Here is a 26,040-nt window from a genome sequence, read left to right as displayed (position 1 = left end):
GTTAATCCCTGCATTTAGTAGCATACGTAAAGAGATCTTTAGAAAAAGTATTTCTAAAGATTCTTTATAATATGCTAAGGGCCTTTGTTGCTGTGCTCATTACGCCCTCTTAGCGCACCCACAGGGGCGTGCTAACATGCTCGTCAATGCCCACTACCAGCATCATCAGCAGTGATGCGCGTACCTGTGTTTGTTGCACCGCCTCAGAACGCGAGCTTAGAGTCAGTGCACATGATCAAAACTCCCTGGACTTTCGGTCATGCGCACTACACCAGTTTCAAGCTGGAACGGGACACCCACTTTCAAAGAGTGCATGACCGAAAATCTGACGACTTCTGATCATGCGCACTGAGACGAAAACCAGTGTCAGCCGTGGTGACAGCAGAGAGGTGAGTAACCATGCCTCGGACACTGCGTATTCATTAGCATATTAGCAAACCACAGGGGCATGCTAACATGCTAAGAGGGCCAACTAGCCAATTGAAGTAACGCCCTTGCGACTAGTCGCTGGCCTCATTAGCAGATAAGAAAAAGTATTTCTAAAAATCCTTTATTAAGATCCCTTTATCTATGCTACTATAGGCTAGGGAGGGATTAGAAATATGCAACCAGAACCATTCTTGATTCTGGGTACATACAGGACCCAACAGGTTTATTTAAAGACCGACTGCTTATACCATTGCTACAAGGAGTATGACTGCGCTCTATTCCATTTGATATTACATAAAGGTTGATTTTAAGCTGAAATGCTGCATGATGAAATATTTTTCACTTAACCTGATTTGGACTGAGTGATGTCCAATATTTGTGAGCTGTGAGTTGGACCCGTGCACCACCACTACATAACCAGCACCATTTGAATTCTATTCTCACCAGAACATTTCTTTTGGCAGGATTTCAGACACTGAAGGAAAAAAAATGGCAAAAAGTCATTTATTTGCATTGTGTGCCTAAATTTGTGTTACAGTATAAATACTGAGTTGAAAACATTGAGCTGGTGAATCATACAAAATTATTCAGCTTTCCAATATGCTTTTGCCCTATGACCGTTTCACTTCGGAGTTTAGTGTAAAAGTAAATCCATCAGTTAGATCTGCATTCCTAAGCCATATATATGGGCATATAGGTTATAGAAAGTTGAAATCATATTCTAGAGAAATCTATTTTTTTTTTTTTATAATATATATATATATATATGCTGTTTCAGTCTTTGGGCAAGACACTGATCTGCATGAGAATCTGCCTCCAGAATTTGTTAAACAACAGGGTCGTTACCACTGTGAGATATGTACTAAAAGTCTGCTCTCAATCACAACTCTAATATGAGGTCAGAACTAACAGTATAGCAGAACCGAGCTTTGTCTAGATTACAAACATACTTGCAGCTGCAGTTGTTCTCTCATAGTGCCTTAGCTTCTGATTTCACTGCAGAGCTGTGTGCGATTATGAGAGATAATGGTCAGTCATTACATGTCTCACACTGGTAATGCCCCCCTTCATTTAAAATAAACTTTGGAGGCAGATTCTCGGGGAGATCTGTATGCGTCCCATAGATCTTTACAGCTTATGCACATATTAGGAAAAACGTGGATTTCTCTGGAATAAGACATCGGATCACAGATATCAAGGTATCATTTTATTCAGCCTCCTATGACCTACTTGCCTATGTAGACAGCTCAGTAAGGTCGATCCTACTAACAGATTCCTTTTAAAAGTTTGGTTGTACATGGAAATATGTGAATAAGACGTCACTAATTAGTATTCTGAATGACCTTGTGAATGTTCTCACATTTTGTGTACAATTGTTGCTTATTCTATATAAAAGAATGGATAGCAACCATAAAATACAAACATATAATGGAAAAACAAAATTGGATGTCAAATGGATATAAACAAGATAGACACGGAAATTTAAAAGCAAGGAGAAAGTACGCTGATATCTGTATTTTTTGTGTATTTACAGTACATGTCTTCTCTTCTTGGGATTACCACATTAAATAAGGAAGCAAACAGTACATTTTGTATACAGGTCATGGGAGATGCATATGTATACAGTGAACACATTTTATATACAGTAATTGAAGCCTAGATTTTGTAGATTCTAGGTTTTATATAACCATCATTTCACTCTGTAACAACACATGATAATGATGTGTAATCGTAAAGAAACATTATTTCAACTTAAAATGCATCTTATGTTGGTAAAAATTCAAACAATTTATTTCTGTGTCCCATTAAGAACGCCTTCTGGTCTTTAAAAGGAATGTGTCACCAGGACAGGTTCCCTTTATTTTAAGTCATCTGAACACTGTTCTAGCAAAGCTGAACTAATGCCCAACTACAAAGGGAGCATGTATAGTGGCTGAGGGTTTGGAAATGCAAAGCTATTACGATGCCCTCTGCTTAGCATTGCTAAAGGCTGTTTAGTGGATACAATTGCACTTAGTGCTTTAGCATTATAAGGGCCCTCTTACAGTTAGAATAAATATGACCTTGTTCTTTTGCTTACTTTTGGAGATGCACATCATTTTTTTTTCTTAGGCTATGTGCGCACGTTGCGTAAATACATGCAGTTACGCTGCGCTTTGTAGCGCAGCGTAACTGCATGCGTCCTGCGTCCCCTGCACAGTCTATGGAGATTGTGCAGGGGCCGTGCGCACGTGGCGTTTAAGAGCACAGCGCTTCGGCTACTGCCGAAGCGCTGCGCAAAAAGAAGTGACATGTCACTTCTTTCCTGCGCTTTGCCGGCAGCTCCTGCTCTGTCTATGGCAGGAGCTGCAGGCAGAGCGCATGGAATCGGCTTTTTTCTTTTTTCACTACGGACATTTCTGCAGCGATTTAAAGAGCACATGTGCTCTTCAGATCGCTGCAGAAATTTCTGCAGTGAAGTACGCAACGTGCACACATAGCCTTAAGGCCCAGTCACACACACACACAAGGACTTACCAGCAATCCCTATCAGGTCGCATAGTTTTCGGGATCGCTGGTAAGTCGCTGGGAGGTCGAAGGTGAGATGTCACACATTTAGATCTTACCAGCGATGCAAGAACAATACAGGTCGCAGTAGCAACCTATAACGATCTCAGCAGTCACTGTGACCCTGTCACACAGTGTCAAACACAGCGATGTGTCCTGCCCAGCAGGACATTGCCTGTGAAGAAAATGGCCTGGACCATTCTGCAACGACTAGAGATCTCACAGCAGGGGCCTGATCGCTGGTAGGTGTCACACATAAGATCACTAACGGGATTGCAACTGCGTCACAGAAACCGTGACTCAGCTGCGATCTCGTTATGTGTGACGGTACCTTTAAACCAAACATTCAACGTGAAAAAGCCACTTGTGCTGCAGACCATTCCTTGTTCATAAATAAAAAGTTGCTGATTAGTGTCTGCCATGTTACAATTGTAGTATATCTCCATGCCTAGACACCAGGTCTACACGCTTACATTCCTAAATGCTTGAGTCAGTGCAGAGGCTGCTGTAATCACAGGACTTTATTAGCCAGCAACTTCTCTCTACAGAATCACAACAGTTGTAACTCCATATTTGTGTGCAAATTATTAAAATTTATCTTAGATATACAATTTTGACTGCTATATCCGGAAACTGTATTTCCTCCGTAGCCAACATCAGCAGAAAGGAAGCAAATGGCTGCAGCAAATCAAGTATCTACCTACTCTGCATCATATTGAAATTAATATTTTTTGCAGCCTGTAACTTAATGAGAAAACCACACAAATAACTGGATTTTTTAAGTTAAAAAATTGAATTTATACATAGAGGAATTACAGTATGTATGCTTGAATAATAATCGTTTTAATTGTGGGAGAGTGATTTTCTTCATACACATTGAATTATGTTACTCCTAAATTTAATCTGCATACTTTAGCCAAAATGAATGCATATAAGTCTTTATTAGGTATTCTTCTACTGTCCTGCCTTCTTAAGAGTATATAATTAAGCAACTTTTTCTAACCTCACATTCACTACTGAATAACCATGAATGGAATCCTCCCTGAAAAAGTCTACAAGACGTACCAACACAGACTTTATACTGAGATTTCCTGAAACCAGTATATAGTTTAATCAGACACAGGATTTGTAATGGTCTGTAAATACTTAGAGAGTCTCTAAAAATAGGGGACTTTTTTATACGGTCAGTAAAAACAATTTCTGTCCATGATTTTATTTGTAGGTTGAGAAAATGTATTATGATAATATGGTCATAGTAAATTCTGCAGTGGTGTTGCGCTATGGTCATACCGTTTATCATGTATGAACTTTATGCTTCATTACAGTTTTGTGCATCTGTCTGTAAGCGATGTATGCTGCCAAAATAGTAAGATGCATTGCCCAAGCGTGGGGGTTTGGCAACCCTAATCGAATACTCCCAATACAATCTATTGAGTGATTCCGGAAAACAAGTGTGTGAGGGTCTTGGTGGCTATATCAAATTAAAAAAAGTGTGTTTTCTGGAATTAAAAGCCCCCTATGAAATGTGTTACATATCTAAGAATCATGTCTGATGATGTTATGGAATTTGATAGAAGTGAAAACTAATTTTTCTATACCTCCTGCAGCACACTTTGGTCCTATAAGAATTGATTTCTTCAACCAAACTGCCACTAAATCAATTAACGTGGGTATTTTTCAGAATTGGTACCTGCAGATCAGATTTGTTTCTGAATGAGAATATTACAAAGCGGACTTGAACATAGAGCAGGAGCACTTCATGTCAGTAATCTGAGCACATTTACAACAAATTAAAATGAAGACAATCTTTAAAATAACATTTGTTCTACAGAACACTGCACCCCCACCCAAAAAGTACATAGGTGGGTATATGTGGAGATCAAAAATCAAGTCATTTAATACGCCTAAAGTGAGTTGCACAGGCTGCATTCATGGTAATGACAAGCAACCTACTAGTATGGCATGTTTTCTGTCTGCCTAGTCGCTATCAACTCAAGTCACTTGTTAAATCATTTGCAGCAGATACTAACAACGGATCTGAGCAGCATAGTCAGGCACCAAGGACACTGCAAGCTTCAGAGCAGCACCGGACAAATTACCCGGTAATGATCAGTTTGCGTCTGCTTTTGGTGAACAGCAACCATGATGTTACTAAATTAAATAATAGATAACTAGCAATCCACTCAGATCAGAGCAAACTTTCCATTAGATCATCTCAAAGTGTTATTATGTTATTGGGCAACGCTTGTTAAGCTGCTGGATGAACCGCTCATTCCATTTTCAGTCTTCTGAAGGGTCTTGACAGCGCTTGGAACCTGTAGTCCTGTGCATAATGTGATCCCACCACACCACACCTGTAAGCAACAATTCACAAAACAGCAATGTCAGTTTGTTCTTAATTGGCATTTCATTTTCCTATTTCCATTGCATGTATAGTGCTACTGTAATATTTTCCACACAGCTGTACACAGATTAAACCTATTCACATCAGCTGTTATCAATGTCAATTTTCAACCTCACAAAGTAAATACATCCTATGACTAAGGCCCGTTTCACACGTCAGTGAAAAACACTGACGTTTTTCACTGGCGTGTAAAACACGCACATGTCCCTCCGTGTGCCGTGAATCACGGCACGCGTGGGTTGTCTAAGTGCAATCCGGGCTCTGTTCTCCGTGGCCCGTGATTGCACTTAGAGATTAACTCACCTGTGCGTGCTCCCGCTCTCCATGGTGCTGATCGCTCCCGCGGTGCAGCATCCGGCCGGCGCTGACCCCCGCAGCAGCTGCTTCCGGGTCGGCTGTGTCATGCATCATGAATATGCGCGACAGTAATGAGCCGGCTCAGAAGCAGCAAGCTGCACGTGCTGCAGAGAGCGTCGCTGAAACCGGGTGCGTTAAAATGCTTTTTATTTTAGAAGCACGTTTTTTTCTGGCACGTGTTTCACGGACCACACCACTGCGTGGTCCGTGGGACATCAGTGATGCCAGAAAAAAATGGACATGTCTCCGTGCGGCAATCACGGACACGCGGGTACGCCGCACGGAGACACGTGCAGTGAAAAATCACTGATGTGTGAGCAGACCCATTCATTATAATGGGTCTGCGTATGTTAGTGATTCTGGTACGTTTAAAAAAAGCACAAAACGTACCAGAATGACTGATGTGTGAAAGGGGCCTAAAGAGAAGTGGATCTGACGAGATTTAAATTGGCCAAATTGTGTGGCTTGTGTTGTGAAATTCGATTCACACCAAACCTATTCTCCACAAATTGAATGTCTCGTATTATACTATGGAGTTTGGAGAGACCACAGAGAATAATAAATATAAGATGTATAAACACAAGATCTATGAAACCCCCCCCCCAAAAAACTAATACTCCCCTCACCGACCAACCCAATTGCTTATTGTCCCCCATGCATTCCTCTGCACGTCTTCTGATCGCTGCCACAGGCTGAAACCTCACACTAGGCCAGGACCTTCTGTTTGTGACTGGGCAAAGAACATCCTTAAAAGAAGCCACCGCCTAAGGTATGCTTCAAAAGGTCATGGCATACAATGTGATGTTACGATGTGCTTCATAAGGTTGCAACACGTGCAGAGACGTCTTGGTCCTGGTTGTGGCCAGAAGTTCCAAGAAGCACAGATGAGAGAAATGGAGACAGTGAGCAGAAGAGGTTATCATAGAGCTACAGTGGAACCCTGGTTTACAAGTAACTTGGTGTGCGAGTATTTCGCTACACGAGCTAAGCGGCTCATGCCTTTGATGTCAGCGCTCTGGCAGCGGAAGCTCCGGCATCGGTCGCGATGGTTTCCCGATACACATCATGTACTGGCGGACTACAAGAACCAGGAGGCCGGCGAGGGAACGATAGGTAAGGTGAGCATAATATGTGTGTGTTTGTGCGTGTGTGGTGTGGCACAATAGGGGACCAGGATGGGACATTGAACAAGTTGTGGAACAAATTGTCTGAGCTTCCATTATTACCTATGGGAAATTTTGCTTTGCTAGACGAGTAACTTGGTTTACAAGCACACTCCCAGAACGGATTGTTCTTGTAAGCCAAGGTTCCACTGTACTAGTTTTTTTGCTTGATCTATTTGTTGGCCATCCGACCGTCATGTTACCTAATTCCCAAGGAGCAAATTGCAAAAAAAAAAAAAAAAAAGTATATAAAATATTATATATCTATATATATAAACAATATATAATGTATATTATAATATATATATATATATATATATATATATATATATATATATATATATATATATATATATATATATATATATATATATATATATATATATATATATATATATATATATATATATATACACATATATATTTCTCACACACACACACCAAAAGTTTGGACACACCTCATTCAAAGAGTTTTCTGTTTTCTTTATTTTCATGACTTTAAATTGTAGATTCACATGGAGTTGAATGAATGAATTAACACATGTGGAATGAAATACTTGACAAAAAAGTGTGAAACAACTGTAAATATGTCTTATATTCTAGGTTCTTCAAAGTAGCCACCTTTTGCTTTGATTACTGCTTTGCACACTCTTGGCATTCTCTTAATGAGCTTCAAGAGGCAGTCACCGGAAATGGTTTTCCAACAGTCTTGAAGCAGTTCGCAGAGATGCTTAGCACTTGTTGGCCCTTTTGCCTTCACTCTGCGGTCCATCTCACCCCAAACCTTCTCGATTGGGTTCAGGTCTGGTGATTGTGGAGGCCAGGTCATCTGGCGTAGCACCCCATCACTCTCCTTCTTAGGGCAGCTTTGCACGTTGCGACATTGCACGTGCGATGTCGATGGGGTCAGATCGAAAGTGACGCACATCCGACGTCGCAGTCGATATCGCAACGTGTAAATCCTTTTTGATACGATGAACGAGCGCAAAAGCGTCGTTATCGTATCATCGCTGCAGCCTCCGACATTTCCATAATGCCGGTGCAGCGACAGGTGCGATGTTGTTCGTCGTTCCTGCGGCAGCACACATCGCTGTGTATGAAGCCGCAGGAGCGAGGAACATCTCCTTACCTGCCTCCCGGCTGCAATGAGAAGGACGGAGGTGGGCGGGATGTTTACGTCCTGCTCATCTCCGCCCCTCCACTTCAATTGGCCGCCTGCCGTGTGACGTCGCTGTGACGCCGCACGACCCGCCCCCTTAGGAAGGAGGTGGGTCGCCGGCCAGAGGGACGTCGCACGGCAGGTATGTGCGTGTGAAACTGCCGTAGCGATAATAATCGCTACGGCAGCTTTCACTAGATATTGCACGTGCGACGGGGGCGGGACTATCGCTGCAGCATCGGTAACACATTGTTACCGATGTCGCAGCGTGCAAAGCCCGCCTTAGTCAAATAGCCCTTGCACAGCCTGGAGGTGTGTTTGGGGTCATTGTCCTGTTTAAAAATAAATGATGGTACAACTAAACGCAAACCGAATGGAATAGCATGCCGCTGCAAGATGCTGTGGTAGCCATGCTGGTTCAGTATGCCTTCAATTTTGAATAAATCCCTAACAGTGTCACCAGCAAAGCACCCCCACACCTCCTCCTCCATACTTCACGGTGGGAACCAGGCTTGTAGAGTCCATCTGTTCACCTTTTCTGCGTCGCACAAAGACACGGTAGTTGGATCCAAAGATCTCAAATTTGGACTCATCAGACCAAAGCATAGATTTCCACTAGTCTAATGTCCATTCCTTGTGTTCTTTAGCCCAAACAAGTCTCTTCTCCTTGTTGCCTGTCCTTAGCAGTGGTTTCCTAGCTATTTTGCCATGAATCCCTGCTGCACAAAGTCTCCTCTTAGCAGTTGTTTTAGAGCTGTGTCTGCTGCTAGAACTCTGTGTGGCATTAACCTGGTCTCTAATCTGAGCTGCTGTTAACCTGTGATTTCTGAAGCTGGTGACTCGGATAAACTTATCCTCCGCAGCAGAGGTGACTCTTGGCCTTCCTTTCCTGGGGCGGTCCTGATGTGAGCCAGTTTCTTTGTAGCGTTTGATGGTTTTTGCCACTGCAATTGGGGATACTTTCAAAGTTTTCCCAATTTTTCGGACTGACTGACCGACCTTCATTTCTTAAAGTAATGATGATGGCCACTCATTTTTCTTTACTTAGAATTTGTATTATGGCAAGAAAAAAGCAGCTAACAGTCTATTCAGTAGGACTATCAGCTGTGTATCCACCAGACTTCTGCACAACACAACTGATGGTCCCAACCCCATTTATAAAGCAAGAAATCCAACTTATTGAACCTGACAGGGCACACCTGTGAAGTGAAAACCATTTCCAGTGACTACCTCTTGAAGCTCATCAAGAGAATGTCATTAATAAATATGAACACTAGGGCCATACCCAATTGTGAAGTCACAGACCAATGTCGTGAAGTGCATAAAAATAGGTGAGGTTCTGGATAGGGCAGTGGGCGGTAGAGCGTGCGATAGTGTTGCGTCTGTTTAGGCACTGTCAGGTAAATTAATTAGATATTGCGATGTTCAGAATAAAGGGCCTGATGCTCCCTAAAGCTGATCCCTTCCTGACATTGGAGGTTTTAATTCACCTTAATGTTTTGGGTATCCCCGTTCCTCGGCGGCTGACCCTATTTTCCCCTGTCGCTATCACATAACCTGGACCACCACCATGTGCAATGTGCTGAAGTGATTACACAGTCATAGATCATAAAATATCATAATCCGTGGTTAGACCCTGATCCCATACAGAATATATCAATCCCCAATTGCACAGAGTACCATCTGGCTATAGTAAATAGGGGATACGTCTGGTTAGGGTCCTAACCCACATATATAGATTATAGGCCTGAAGGTCTCAGTACTTATCTGCTAGGACTGATGTTGATCCCAACGTGTTTTCCCCCGGTGTGCTGGGATTCATCAGGGAATACAGTCATCTGAAAAAGTTTGGGTACCCCTATTAATGTTAACCTTTTTTCTTTATAACAATTTGGGTATTTGCAACAGCTATTTCCGTTTCATATATCTACTTCTGTGCTGAACAAGAACTGTACCTGTGTTCTTCCATTTCCTTACTATGTTCCTCACAGTGGAAACTGACAGTTTAAATCTCAGACAACTTTTTGTATCCTTCCCCTGAACAACTATGTTGAATAATCTTTGTTTTCAGATCATTTGAGAATTGTTTTGAGGAGCCCATGATGCCACTCGTCATAGGAGATTCAAATAGGAGAACAACTTGCAAGTGGCCACCTTAAATACCCTTTCTCATGTTTGGATACACCTGCCTATGAAGTTCAAAGCTCAATGAGGTTACAAAACCAATTTAGTGCTTTAGTAAGTCAGTAAAAAGTAGTTAGTGTTCAAATCAAGAAATTGATAAGGGTGCCCATACTTTTGCACCGGTCAAATTTTGTTTAAATGCGGATTGCACATTTTCTGTTAGTACAATAAACCTCATTTCAATCCAGAAATATTACTCAGTCCATCAGTTATTAGATATATGAAACTGAAATAGCTGTTGCAAAAACCCAAATTGTTAGAAAGAAAAAAGGTTAAAACATTAATAGGGGTGCCCAAACTTTTTCATATGACTGTATAAAAATTGCAGGATGTGTCTGATTGATTAGGCCATCAATCTCATCATCCTCTTATTTGCCCTCAAAACAGGTAAATAGACCTGGGATTCTGTATTGGGGTCCAGCTGATGTCCCATATCCCCATGCCACTTGCAGGCTGCATGATAATTCAGCCTACAAGATTACACAGTGTGCGATCACGGAGGTCCGGTCAGCAATAGGTGTCTGCGATGGCAGCGTGTCACTGTTACACTAGCTGCATAATACGGGGGGATATTTTATGACATATGACTGTGGAATCACTTCAGCACATTGCACATGGTGGTGGTCCAGGTTATGTGATAGTGACAGGGACAAATAGGGTCAGCCGCTGAGGAACGGGGGCACCCAAAACATTAAGGTGAATTAAAACCTCCGTTGTCAGGAAGGGATCAGCTTTAGGGGAGCATCAGGCCCTTTATTCTGAACATTGCAATATCTAATTAATTTACCTGACAGTGCCTAAACAGAAGCGACACTATCGCACGCTCTACCGCCCACTGCCCTATCCAGAACCTCACATATTTTTATGCTCTTCACGACATTGGTCTGTGACTTCACAATTGGGTACGGCCCTAGTGTTCATATTTATTAATGACTATTTTAACTTGATATAATAAAAGTTATGTTTTAGAGGTTTTTCTTTGGTTTGATATAGTTGACCCTCTGACTATATGATTTATGGTTTTGATCATCAAGAGAATGCCAAGAGTGTGCAAAGCAGTAATCAAAGCAAAAGGTGGCTACCTTGAAGAACCTAGAATATAAGACATATTTTCAGTTGTTTCACACTTTTTTTGTTAAGTATTTCATTCCACATGTGTTAATTCTTAGTTTTGATGCCTTCAATGTGAATCTACAATTTTCAGAGTCATGAAAATAAAGAAAACTCTTTGAATGAGAAGGTGTGCCCAAACGTTTGGTCTCTACTGATATATATATCTGAATTATGGAGAATAAGAATTTTTGTAAAATTTGAGTCAATTAAATTCCACTCTATTAAATTTGAACATTACACCAGTATAGGACATTATAGCATGCCATTTATCCTATCAGAATTTGTTAGGTTTGTATTAGAAAACCAAATTACCCAGCAGAACCCTATGCAAACACATGAATAACATATACTCTCCATGAAAAGGTTGGACTAGTTGAATTAGAACATAGGAGCCCAGTACTTCAAGGTAGCAGCGCACTGGACCTCCATGCCATAAATATATTGTTATATCTGCAAATAGCCAGAATGACAACAAGGGTAAAAGCAAATAAAAAATTACAGCTCATTCCAGGAAATAAAAATTAATAACAGCTCTTCTATTTGGAACACAAGGTGTATAATGACATTTGCTAGAAACATAATGGAAGCTTTTATACTAACCATTATTCCAGGGACAACCGGCTGTGTAAACTTTGATTTAAAGGTATACAGTAATTGCTTTGTGTCGGCATTATAAAATGAAAGCTGACCTACAAAAAGTAAAAAGGAAAATAAAGTGTTAATAAAATCAATAAAGCTTTAGGACTTCATCCACACCAGGGTCCTCATTTTTCAAACACACAACAAAGAAAATGTATTGTTGATTTTTTTTATACCATAACAAGTGTTTTGTAAAGTCTGACACAGTCCTATATATTCATTTTTTAATAAGAGAGATTGTCCTATCTTGACCACCCTTTTCAGTATCCTATACTAGGGCATATGGACGGCATGTGGTCCTCATAATATAAGCCACACACTAGCTGAGTTTGCCCTCCCTTGTATAATATAGCTGCTTATTCATTTGAATAGATGGCAGGTAAGAGCACATTTATCCTGTAGTGACCACTGATGATAAAATTAATAGTCACACACTTCCAAGATTTAGATGTCATCTCCAGATGTAGATGTTAGAGAGACCGAACCTATGGCAATAAACTCATCACATCGCAGCCTTCTATAAAACATGAGGAAACCCTTTATGGGTTTTTTGTTTTTTTTTTAAGATGTAACAGTTTTAAAATACCTGTTTTTAAGAAAAAAAAAGTAATAAGAAAAAAAACAAACGAACAATGCAATATTGCTTCTACAGTGGGGAAAAAAAGTATTTCTCTATCGTTTCATTGGGGGACCATGGGTGTATGCTGCTGTGACTAGGAGGCTGACACTAAGTAGACATAAAAAAAGTTAGCTCCTCCCTAGCAGTGTACACCCTGAGCCGGATCTATGCCAGTTTTTTGCTTAGTGTCGTAGGAGGCTGAAGTGGGCCCATATCTCTGTGGGCCAACCTCAGCCTAGGCTATTCCTTTCTTTTTTCCGTTTTTTTGCTATTACGGCGGCGCTCAGCCCTCTCATCTTCTAGTCTTTTGTCTCTTCTGCAGGGTTAAAGTCCATCAGAGAGAACCCTCGCCTGCTCCTTCCCTCCGAGTACCGTCCCAAGGGTTGTTTGAGGCTTGGGACGACAGGCCCTCTCCCCCTCCTGCCCAATGGTACCGTCCCAGGGGCTGCTTGGGGTCGAACATTTGTTTTTTTAAGGGCACACTCCCCGTCCTCCTCTATGGTACCGTCCCAAAGGGTGTTTCTGCTGGAGGCGGCGATGAATCTCTGCAACGTGGCCTTCCCCGTCCAGACCCGGTGACAGGATCGCAGGCTCTGCAGCGCAGGAGCGCTCAGCAGCACCAGGCCTCCCCTAGCGTTTTCCCTCCTACCCTGGGCCCAGGCAGAGGATCCGGTCACTGCAGCACAGGAGCACTCTGCAGTATTCCCCACAGCTCCCCAGCATTCCCCCCTGGTGTCTTCCAGGGGCAGACTACTCTCACCGGGGGCCGCAGCAGGCAAGGATGGGTCCGTGGATCACAGAGACACCGCCAGGACGCAGGTAAGATCTCCTCCGCGCGCAGTGCTGCGCTCCAGGCGGCCGCTCACTAATTTAGCCCCCAGCTCCGGGCCTACCTCAGGCCGGAGCGCTCCGCCCCCCTGTTTGCGCACGCGGTTTTTCTGGCCACGCCCCCGCTTCTTCTGCCCGGAGACAGCCAGCTCAGTCCTTCAACACGCCCCCATTCTCCCCAGCGTTCCCTACAATACGAGACCCAGGGAGAGGATCGCAGGTGCAGCGCAGGAGCGCGCAGCAACACCAGGCCTCCCCAGCGTTCATTTTTACCCTGGGCCCAGGCAGGGGATCGTGGTCACTGCAGCGCAGGAGCGCTCAGCAGTTTCCCCCAGCGTGCAGCAACTCACCGGCAGGTAGGATGGGGCCGAGGATCGCAGCGACGCCGGCAGGACCTCTCTGCGCTCAGCGCTGCGCTCCCGGCGGGCCGCCAACTAATCTAGTCCCCGGCTTTGGCCTACCTCAGGCCTCATTCTCTGGCCAACTGTTTGCGCGCGCTTTCCCAGGCACGCTCCCCGCAGTTTCTGCTCGGATCCAAGCCGGCCCGCCCCCCTGCACTTGAAAGAAGAAGGAAGAAGGAAGAAAGAAGAACAGTTTCTGAGACCTCTGCTGACCTGGGAAGGACACAGGACCTGGGTGAGTGCTGCTCCTGCTTAGGAACAGACTATATCTTCTTTCCTTTTTTATTATTTTTTCCCTTATCTCCCGTCTCCTCCCTAGCGTCACTAGTGGGTTCCTAAGCACCATGGCTAACCCTAGTCACCCCATCCAAACCGGGCCCCTTTATAGCGTATTCTGCATGTACAGCCTGCAAGGAAAATTCTCCCAAGCCAGGCTACGCCCCCAGCTCGGCTTGCGCCCCAGACCAACAACCCATGCAGATTGCCCCAGTCACCGCCAGCATTCCCCTCGCTGTCGCTACTGCAGCAGTATAGGACACCCCGAGCTCCACTGTGCTCCCTCCCCCGGAGTGGTAGACCCCTCTGTCCCAGTCTGTGGACTCTCTTCTCTCTTCCAAGGGCGTCTCTGACCATCGCGCAGGAGTTGCAGTCGCTCCCTACGCCCGACCATGCTCCCCCGGTCCAGCTGGCTCTGGACAACAGTCGGTCTGGTCCAGACCCTACTACTGGAACGCAGAGGCGGACATGCTGGGCCCCCTCTCAAGTTCCTCCCAGAGGTCTCTATCACCTCCAGGGCCCAAGTGCCACTCGTCCCCGGGACCGGCCGACCTTTTTTCAGGAGAAGTGTCGGATAGAGCCTCGCTGCTGGATCCAGATCAGACAGTCGCTGTCAAAGGTTAAGCGGGCACACAGGCAATTTGGTGACCATCCGGAATTTGCTGTAATTCTATGCAAGCACAGGCAACAACCGGTCAAGACATTAAACAACGGTAAGTCGTTTGATTTACATTACCCCTTCCCTGAGGCTCTCAGGAAGGAATGGGCAGGCTCGCCTGTGGTCGACCCTCCTGTTTCCCGCCTGTCATCTCCCACGAGAGATTTGCCCGTTCAGCTTTTTGAGACGGCGGGCACGGTACTCCTCCTGCTTTCGCCGCCATCTGATTGGCAAGATCCATGATGTCCTAGGCCGATAACCTCCACAGCGGTCTTCGCGCGGGATTGAGCAATCCGGAGTTCACAACATTGCTACACTGATTGCTCTAGCGGGTGAGTACATACTCAACGCATCTCTGTCAGCAGCCTACTTGCGCAGCGCAAGCGGCTAGCAACACGGGGGCCATCTGTCGGGCGATCTGGCTCAGAGCCTGGAATGCGGACGCGGCTTCTAGGTAATCACTTACAGCCCTCCCCTTTGCAGGAGGTCGCCTGTTTGGGGACTGGCTGGATCAGATTATTGCCGAGATCACAGGAGCTGCAGTTCCCCAGCACACAAGAAAAACAGGCCCTCGCAGAGGAACAGGAAGATTCTGTCCTTCAATACATGCCCTTCCTGGCGTTCTAAGTCACGCCAGCCATCAAAGACGACATCCGGATCACAGCGCTACCCCGCTCGATGACTCGTGGTCGTCGCACGCCGGCGCAGATCAGGTGGAGGGGGGGCGCCTGTCTCATTTCAATCACGTCTGGCAGACTTTGATCACGGACGCCTGGGTCGGAGAGATGCTGGACTCAGGGTACATAATAGATTTTTCATCAATTCTATCGTCGGACATACAGGACGCACATCCCAAATTTCCCAACAGCACAGATGTTCCTGCGTTTCGCAATAACAGAAGATCATTTTTGGTGCTTCCGTACCTGGACGTCTTGTTGATCAGGGGGTCTTCTGTTGACGACTGTCTCCTAAGTGTTCAGGTCACCATCGATATCCTGTCCCGACTCGGCTAGCTCATCAATCGGAAGAAGCCCTCTCTGACCCCGGTCAGCAGGATTCCCTGTCTAGGCATGGAGTTCGATACCATCCAAGGACGCGGGTCCCTTCCGCTAGAAAAGATAGTCTCCCTCTGAAGAGACCTCCAGATCCTCTGTCACTCCAAGGCGGAGAGTCCTCAGTCGGATGGTGGCGGCAATAGAGGCGGTTCCGTTCGCCCGCTCCCACCTTGGTCTCCTTCAGCTGACTCGGCCGAACACATTGAGGGACACAGCAGATGGGACAAGTCTCTATCCACCTTGAATCGCAGGATCCAACTGACTCCGGGAACCCGCCGCTTGCTTCTAGGGTGGACCAGCGGCCCTCATTGGTCCAGAGGAATGTCTTTCATACCTGTACACTGGCAGGCAGTCTCCACCGATACCAGTCTTCTGACTGGGGAGCGGTGTTCCGAAACACTCGGCTCACGGTCGGTGGTCCTGCCAGGAGAGCCGTCTGCCTATCAATTGTTTTTAGGGATCAGAGCTTTTCTCCGAGCCCTACAGAATTTTCAGCCCTTTATACAGGAATCGCCATCCAGGATCCAGTCGGACATCACCACAGCAGTGGCATACATCAATCACCTGGGCGGAACAAGGAGCGTCATGGCGATGTCATAGGTGAATATGATCTTACAGTGGGCATAGCCTCACCACTCCAGGTTTTCCGTTATACATTTCCCCGCCGTGGAGAATTGGACAGCAGACTTCATCAGTAGGCAAGGTCTGGCGGCAGGCGAATGATCCCTCAACAGAGGGGCTTTCGAATGGATCTGCCTCAGATGAGGGATTCCGGATGTGGACCTGATGGCCTCTCGGTTCAACAATCAACTCACACAGTTCATCTCCCTTAACCACGACCGGCGAGTGCCAGGAGTCAACGCTTGCATACGTCAGTGGAATCGGTTCAGGTTTCCCTTCATCTTCCACCGCTTCCACTGATCCCAAGAGTCCTCAAGAAAATCAGAGCAGAGGGCATCCCAGTGACTCTCACTGCCATGAATTGGCCCAGGCAAGCGCTGTTCGCAGAGCTCACGCAGCTCATCAGACACCCCATGGTGGCTTCCAGATCGTCTGAACCTCCTATCGCAAAGTCTTCTCTCCCATCAAAATTCAAGGCTTCTCAATTTGACCGCATGGCTGTTGAATCCTGGCTACTAGCCCAGGCAGGCTTTACCCCACAGGTGATACAGACTATGGTCAGAGCTCAGAAGCCTCCGCCTTCAAACATCTACTACCGCACTTGAAAGGCCATCTTTCAATGGTGCGAGGTCAACGGCAACTCATCTTCACTGGATCTGTCACTCCCAGTGTTACTGGCCTTCCTTCAGTCAGGCTTACAGGCGGGTCTCTCGCTAGCAACCTTCAATGGCAGGTGTCAGCTCTGTCTTTTCCAGAGAAATCTAGCATCTTGGCCACAAGTCAGGACGTTCATCCAGGGAGTCGCCCATCTGGCACCGCCAGATCATTCCCCGCTAGAACCATGGGACCTCAATCTGGTTCTAGGGTCTCTTCCATTAGCCCCGTTTGAACCTCTAAAGGAATCCTCAATGTCACGCCTATCCGGGAAGGTGGATTTGTTGGTGACAGTCACTTCAATCAGAAGAAGGTCTGAACCCTCTCATGCCGGTCACTTTTCTTGTTTTCCACCAAAACAAGGTTGTTCTGCACCCATCTCCTGTTTTCCTACCGAAAGTAGTATCTGAATGAGGAGATTGTGCTTCCATCCTTCGGTCCAGCCTCCATTCGATCCTTCGAAAGGTCACGGCTTACACTGGATCTAGTGCGAGCTCTTAGGAGTTACTTTTCGAGAACCGCGCCCTTCTGCAACTCAGACGGCCTATTCATCCTGTCTACTGGGCCCAGGAGGGGCATGCCGGCGTCCAAGGCTACCATTGCAAGTTGGATCAGGCCGACCATATCAGAGGCCTACAGGATTAGAGACCGGTCTCCTCCGAGGGGTGTAAAAGCCATTCCACCTGTGCAATTGGGGTGTCTTGGAAAATCAGACGCCAGGCGTCAGCCGAGCAAGTCTGCATAGCCGCCACGTGGTCAAGCCTTCATACCTTTTCCAGGGTTTACAGGATACAGCAGGCGGCTGTCGCACACTTATGATAAAGCGGTATACTTTTGCACCGAGCATTCTTACAGATTTTTGGATATGTTATGAATCTGTAGGATTGCTCCTGTACCCACCCAGGGACTGCTTTTGGACGTCCCATGGTCCTGTGTCCCGCAATGAAACGATAGAGAAAGAAGGATTTTTGTGTACTCACCGTAAAAGCTCTTTCTCTGAGTCTTCATTGGGGGACACAGCACCCACCCTGTTTGGATATTGGGTTGCTCTTAGTTTGCCGGATGTTACTGGTTCTTTATGGGAACACGTTCTTCTGTACCCGGCTTATTTATGTTTTTATATAAATATATATATTGATATACAGTATAGGTTTAGATAAGATACTGTGTGTTTCTTGTTATTACCTTGATTAGTTATGGTTGTTCAAGTTTCTCCTACTACTGCTTGTACACTAAACTGGCATAGATCCGCCTCCGGCTCAGGGTGTACACTGCTAGGGAGGAGCTAAATTTTTTTTATGTCTACTTAGTGTCAGCCTCCTAGTCACAGCAGCATACACCCATGGTCCTGTGTCCCCCAATGAAGACTCAGAGAAAGAGATTTTACGGTGAGTACAGAAAAAATCCTTCTTTAGTCAACCACCAATTGTGCACGTTCTCCCACTTAAAAAGATGAGTGGGTCCTGTAATTGACATCATAGGTAGACCACAACTATGAGAGACAAAATGAGAAAAAAAAAATTCAGAAAATCACCTTCCCTGATTTGAAGATTTTTTTTTCTGCAAATTATGGTGGAAAATAAGTATTTAGAGTCATCTAAAAACATGCAAGATTTCTGGCTCTCACAGACCTGTAACTTCTTAAAAGGTTTCTCTGTCCTCCACTCATTACCTGCAGTAATGGCACTTGTTTGAACTCGTTATCAGTATAAAAAACACCTGTCCTCAACCTCAAACAGTCACATGCCAAACTCCATTATGGTGAAGACCAACGAGCTGTCGAAGGACACCAGAAACAAAATTGTAGCCCTGCACCAGGCTGGGAAGACTGAATCTGCAATAGGCAAACAGCTTGGTGTGATGAAATCAACTGTGGGAGCAATAATAAAGAAAATGGAAAACATACAAGACCACTGATAATCTCCCTCGCCTCGATCTGGAACTCCATGCAAGATCTCACCCCGTGGGGTCAAAATGATCACAAGAACAGTGAGCAAAAATCCCAGAACCACACGAGGGGACCTAGTATATGACCTGCATAGAGCTGGGACCACCGTAACAAAGACTACCATCAGTAACACACTACGCTGCAAGGGACTCAGATCCTACAGTGCCAGACGTGTCCAGGCCCGTCTGAAGTCCGCTAGAGAGTATTTGGATTATCCAGAAGAGTATTGGGAGAATGTCATATGGTTTGATGAAACCAAAGTAGAACTGTTTGGTAGAAACACAACTCGTCGTGTTTGGAGGAGACCGAATGCTGAGTTGCAGCCAAAGAACAGCATACCTACTGTGAAGCATGCGGGTGGCAACATCATGCTTTGGGGCTGTTTCTCTGCAAAGGGACCAGGACGAATGATCCGTGTACATGAAAGAATGAATGGAGCTATGTATCGTGAGATTTTGAGTGCAAACCTCCTTCCATCACCAAGGGTATTGAAGATGAAATGTGCCCGGGTCCTTCAGCATTATAATGAACCCAAGCACACCGCTAGGGCAATGAAGGAGTGGCTTCATAAGAAGCATATGAAGGTCCTGGAGTGGCCTAGCAAGTCTCCAGATCTCAACCCCATAGAAAACCTTTGGAGGGAGTTGAAAGTCTGTGTTACCCAGTCACAGGCCCAAAACATCACTGCTCTAGAGGCGACCTGCATGGAGGAATGGGCCAACATACCACCAACAGTGTGTGCCAACCTTGTGAAGACTAAAGGCCGCTTTACACGCTGCGACATCGCTCAAGCGATCTCGTTGGGGTCACGGAAATTGTGACGCACATCCGGCCGCATTAGCGATGTCGTTGCGTGTGACACCTATGAGCGATTTTGAATCGTCGCAAAAACATTCAAAATCGCTCATCGGTGACATGCCCCCCTATTCTCGATTATCACTGCTGCTGCAGCTACGATGTAGTTCGTCGCTTCTGCAGCAGCACACATCTCTATGTGTGACACCGCAGGAACGAGGAACCTCACCTTACCTGTGGCCGCCTTCAATGAAGAAGGAAGGAGGTGGGCGGGATATTACGTCCCGCTCATCTCCGCCCCTTCGCTTCTATTGGGCGGCCGCGTAGTGACGTCGCTGTGACGCCGAACGAACCGCCCCCTTAGAAAGGGGCAGGTAAGTAGTGTGATGGGGACTAGCGATGTTGTGCCCCACGGGCAGCGATTTGCCAGTGTCGCACAACCGATGGGGTCGGGTACCCACGCTAGCGATATTGGTCATGATATCGCAGCGTGTAAAGCGGTGTTTACAGACGTTTGACCTCTGTCATTGCAAGAAAGGATATATAACAAAATATTGAGATTAACTTTTGTTATTGACTAAATACTTATTCTCCCCCATAATTTGCAAAAAAAAAAAAATCTTGCCAAATCAGACAACGTGATTTTCTGTATTTCTGTTCTCATTTTGTCTCTCATAATTGTGGTCTACCTATGATGTCAATTACAGGTCTCTCTCATCTTTTTAAGTGGGAGAACTTGCACAATTGGTGGCTGACTAAATACTTTTTTTCCCCACTGTAGGTAATAGGATTTTCAAGAGCTCATGATAGCACCACATGACAGCGGGATCCTCCCCACAAGGACAAGAAACCTACTGAATGAAAGGGTTTTCCCCCATATTTGTTAGGTTACAAACCATGAGAGGACCCCCACATAGTAATATATACATACCACCACCAACAAAAAGGCAGCTAGCCCCACAAATTATATACCCAAGATAAAGTTAGTGCATACTTAAAAACAGAGATGAGGAGAAGGAAGGGTGGGGGAGTGGGGTTGAACTAAAAGGGTGCTGTCATGGGCTCTGAAAAATCCCATTATCGTAAATAATGTAGTCATTTCCTTTCACCCATGACAGCACCACATGAGAGATTTAGAGAGGGAGGGACATCAGAAAATCAACCCTTAATAAGCACTATAGATTTGGTCTGAAGAGGACCAAGTACCTGACTTGCATTTCTGGTCAACTGACGCCTCCGCCTTTTCTGCCAGGAAGTTGCTCGAGTCGAAAGAGCCTCAATGCTTGCTGGGACTGAAGTACAACTAGAGGAGTAGGCTAAGCCAATGGCCTCCCTAATCCATCTTGCTACAATACACTTTGAGACCTCAAAGCCTTTTATAGAGCCCTTAAAGGAGACACACAGCAACTAGCTCCACCTCCATGGTTTGGTCATCAAAACATAATTAACCCCTTAGTGACCAAGCCAATTTTAGCCTTTCCTTGGGCTCAATTCCACACCAGGCAATTACAGCAGGAGATACTGTTAGGCGAAAGGAGCCAAAGAGGATGTTTAGAAGGAAGGTTAAGTGTTTCCTCAATCACAACTGGGGCCCTCGTATCATGGTTAAATGTAGAAAATTTGTCAAAAGGGGTCATATGAGTAAATCCGGCTAAAGGGTATCGGATCAAATCACCTGAGTAATGTTCCTTAGTGGCCATGGATCCATCCTGAGCCACTCTGCTTCACTGGCTGGTCTTACTGTTGCCTCCAGTGTTCCTGATGTCACTTGTGCGACTTCCACTACTGCGTCTGTCCTTACACGGCTGCAGTCCATGCTGTATCTTTTGCTTCAACCGCTTCTGATCTCCATAGCCGTGTCAGAAGGATAGCTGGAGCACAAAGCCCACTATCACATGGCATTTTTAAATGAGAGACTAGCCAATAGGTTCCCTACAAGGTCAGGAACTGATGAGGAGAGCTGCCGCCCCTTTATTCAGTTAGGTTTCCTGTCCTTGTGGGCTGGATTTCTCTCATGTGGTGCTGTCCAGTAGGAAAAAAAAAAGATTAAAGAAATAAAAATATATAAAAAAAAATAAAAAAGAAGGGGGGGGGTGAGGAGTTTATCCAGTTTGGCTATCTCCAAACAAGTTAAGATAAAAGATAACACAAATATAATTAATTACATAGCATTCCTGTCATAGGCCAGCCACATTTTTTTTTTTTTAACTGAATGGTATTTGATTATTGATGTCCTCAAGAAAATTAAAAAAGGTGATTCATTTCTTAAATTCAGTGTGATGAGGGACATTCTATTATATATTCATTTAAAGAGCTTTGGTCATCTTCCGTCTCCAGGATTCCTACTTGCATGGGGCGATGCGCTCCAAAAGATTGACAGCTTGTACCAGTGACATGGTTGCAGTGGTGGTCAGAACAGAGCGGTCCTTAGCTGCTCCTAGAGGCAGTTTTGCACAATGGGATGGAGGGTGGTCAAATTCAATAATCCAGCCAAATAAGGAGAAAAGTCAGCATACATAAAGCCTGCAATAGTTGTGCGCTCTTTAGCAAGGTAGCTAGACTGCAGAGTGGATTGGTAACCTTGAAAGTGAGCTATAGAATCTAAAATTAACCCCTTCAGCCCCAGAGCGTTTTTCCGGGGTGTTTTTGCTCCCCTTCTTCCGAGAGCCGTAACTTTTTTATTTTTCCGTCAATCTTGCCATGTGAGGGCTTGTTTTTTGTGAAACGCGTTGTACTTTGAAATTAAACCATATGTTTTACCATATAGTGTACTGGAAAACAGCAAAAAAAATTCCAAGTGTGGAAAAATTGCAAAAAAAAAAAAGTGATTGCACAATAGTTTTTGGGATATTTTATTCACTGTGTTCCCTGTATGGTAAAACTGTGTCAGTGTGATGTCTGAGGTTGGTGCGAGTTTGTAGACACCAAACATGTATAGGCTTACTTGTATCTAAAAGGTTAAAAAAAAATTCACAAGCCTGTCCAATAAAAGTGGCGTATGTTTTGCACCATTTTCCAAAACCCGTAGCGTTCTCATTTTTTGGGACCTATGGCTCAGTGACTGCTTATTTTTTGCGTCTCGAGCTGACATTTCTAATGGTACAATTTTTGCGCAGATGCTAAGTTTTGATCGTCTGTTATTGCATTTTGCACAAAACTTGCGGCAACCAAAAAATGTAATTTTGGCATTTCTGAACGCGGCGATACCAAATGTGTATATTTTTTTATTTTTTTAACCCTTTAATTTTTCAATGGGGTGAAAGGGGGGTGATTTGAACTTTTAGGTTTTTTTATTTTATTTATTTTTTCAATAACTTTTTTTTACATTTTTTTTTTTTAAATTTTACTAGTCCCCCTAGGGGGCTATAGCGATCAAGAATCTGATCGCTCTACTATATCTGTAGATCTCAGCTACAGAGCTGAGAACTGCAGATACGTTGCTTTACTCTCAATGCCGTAAGTATGCCAGCACTGAGAGAAAGGGACTCATGTTAGCTATAGGCGTCATCACATGACCCTGTGCTACCATGGCAACCACCGAAAGTCACGTGATCACGCACGTGACTTCCGGTGGGGGCGACGGTAAGTAAAAGTAATGGCTGCGCGCATATACATCTCGCTGCCAGCAGCGAGATGTAAGGGGTTAAGGGTTAAAAGTTGTGGGTGGAACGCGATTCCACTCGTAACTTGCAGGCACACATGTCAGCATTTGAAAACAGCTGATATGTGCGCGGATCGCCGCGACCTGCCCCCGGCAGGGGGCGGGGATTACCCTCACACGATCCATGACGGATATATTAGTCATGGGTCGTGAAGGGGTTAAAAATACCTCTGTTTGAGAATGTATAGAATTTTTAATAACAGGTAAACTACAAAGTGCTTGTTTTTACAAGCACATTGTAATTTTACACAATTAATAAGATGGTATAAACTATTTAAACTCTTAGTGTAATATGACGTACATGTATATTAGTACTGGAGTCAACGTGTGGTGGGTGCTCAGGAGCTATGTCACATAGCCAATATCTATCAGCAATGAGCGAAGAGAAGTTTCGATCACTGCTGTATCTACTTAGATGGCCCTTTCAATTTCTGAAAGTGGCATTTAAATACAGCATCACTTCCATCAGCCCCCGGCATGGCGATTCTCTAGGCAAAGATAGGTTGCTATATGGCACCTGGGGTTCTGCTGATGGCACCTACCATTATTATCACATTTTCTCCATTAAAAAGCAAGAAATAAAAAAAAAAAAAAAAAAAACCAACTTTAAACAAATTTGGTATTGTCTTGTCCATAAAATTTGAGTTATCAAAATATAAAATTAATCAGCCCATACAGGAAATGCAGTATAAGTGAAACAATATGATGATTGAACAGTTACAATTCTATCTACCTGAAAAATGCAGTCAAAACCAATAAAAGTATTATTAATAATAATAATAATAATAATAATGAATGTACCCTAAACGAATGAATGTACCCCGAATTGGTATAAATAAAACAGTCAACTAGCAATACAAAAAAAGAAGCCTTCACACAGCTCCATCATCAATTGAAAATAAAAATGTCTTACTGTTCTTAGAAAATGGCCACGCATACCATAGTAATATAACATTTAGGCAATTTTGGTATCACCATAACCTTAACAAACTGGAGAATGTTTCCAGGTTGCTTGAACATAAAAATACTGGGAAAGAAAAAACCGGGCACCGCTGAATCTCTTTTCAAAAAAGTTGTAGTAAAAGCTTAATGATCCCGCTCACTCCAGGTGCACATCCCAGTCAAAAGGTTCAAATAGATATATCCAAAAAAGGCAGAAAAAGGCAGCACTCACCAGAGTTGAAAAAGCGGTTCTTTATTCTTTTTCCTTTTGCTTTTACACATGGTGGGACGGGTACATAGGGGGGAGGGGAGGGAGGCTAGGACATTGGATGATGGCGGGCCGTTTCGCACAGCTTGTGCTTCCATGGGTCTTGTGACCTGTCCCACCATATGTAAAAGCAAACGGAAAAAGAATAAAGAACCGCTTTTTCAACTCCGGTAAGTGCTGCCTTTTTTTTTGCCTATTTTGGATATAAAAAAAAAAAAAATACTGTAATAACAAAAATCCAACAAACTAGGATTTTTTCACCATTTCATTCCATTTTTAAATTTTTTTTTTCATTTTTCAGTACATTGTATGGTAAAATAGATGTTATTTAAAACTACAACATGTCCTGCAAAAATAACAACAAAATCAGGCCATTGTACCACTACGATCACAGAAAAAGAAAAAAAGTTTGGCTTTCCGGAAAAAAATGGTGTGCGCTAGGGGAAGAAGTGCAAATGTAAGAAAAATTGTGTTTTTTTTTATTATTTTGTTTATGGAAAGCATCCATATTCACCCACATTTATCTATTCATCCTAATATTTCATTATTCTTGCATATTTTATAATAAAGAAGAGAACATAAGATCTTACCTCCATCAAAGTCGCAGTATACACCTATTCTATCTGGTACTGCTACTTCCAGGGCTTTGGCTTTGTTGTTATGCTTTGCAGAAAATGTTGCCTGTAGCCAGTTGTTCACGTGTAAGCACCAGCTTGTGTTGGTCTTTCCTAACTGGTCAAACTTGCCGATCGTTTTATATGAGACGCCCACACTGTATGATTTGCAGTCCTTTTGAGCTTTCACTTCCCAGTAATATTGCCCACTTTCAATTGCTGTGTCACCTGTTTAAATAATTCAGAATAATTAGGTTCGTGACTATTGCATGGTGCTTTAATAATTTCAGTGGCTAGATTTACAGTATTAAATAAAGAAATATATGAGTATTTTATAACTCAAGAAGGACTCAACAGTTAAACTGGGAATTCCCATCATAGCATCATAGATATTCGTGCAAAAATTATCCATAGGATAAACCTGAATTAATATATACATATACATACATACATACATACATACATACATACATATTACACACACACACACACACACACACACACACACACACGCTATAGATGTCTAAACCTCATGTTCAACAACTGTTGGAAAGTTTTCCATAGCTGCAATAGATAAATGTATATATTTTGGACGTCCATGTCTTTTTCTATACTTCTGGCATATTATATGGTCTGTCCTCTTTTTTTTTTTTTTTTTCCTTGGACCAGAACGCCTCCGATTTGGTTTTAATCAGCAGTACTCTG

The 26,040-nt window shown here is 44.0% G+C and overlaps 1 protein-coding gene across 4 annotated transcripts in view; it reads right to left on the bottom strand.

The window, feature by feature from the left end:
• Positions 1 to 919: 919 nt before the first annotated feature.
• Positions 920 to 26,040, bottom strand: part of FSD1L (fibronectin type III and SPRY domain containing 1 like) — a 142,054-nt gene continuing 116,933 nt past the window's right edge. For all 4 annotated transcript variants that reach the window (XM_075316617.1, XM_075316624.1, XM_075316632.1 and 1 more), the window contains 3 exons: positions 25,312 to 25,563; positions 11,957 to 12,045; positions 920 to 5,330 (listed from right to left, as the gene is read on the bottom strand). In XM_075316617.1, coding sequence (XP_075172732.1) covers positions 5,208 to 5,330; positions 11,957 to 12,045; positions 25,312 to 25,563 — 464 coding nt within the window. In that variant the 3' untranslated portion in view covers positions 920 to 5,207. The remainder of the gene's footprint in view (positions 5,331 to 11,956; positions 12,046 to 25,311; positions 25,564 to 26,040) is intronic.

Source organism: Anomaloglossus baeobatrachus, chromosome 1, assembly GCF_048569485.1.
Source record: "Anomaloglossus baeobatrachus isolate aAnoBae1 chromosome 1, aAnoBae1.hap1, whole genome shotgun sequence".
Taxonomy (NCBI): domain Eukaryota; kingdom Metazoa; phylum Chordata; class Amphibia; order Anura; family Aromobatidae; genus Anomaloglossus; species Anomaloglossus baeobatrachus.
This window is presented reverse-complemented; position numbering and strand designations above follow the sequence as displayed.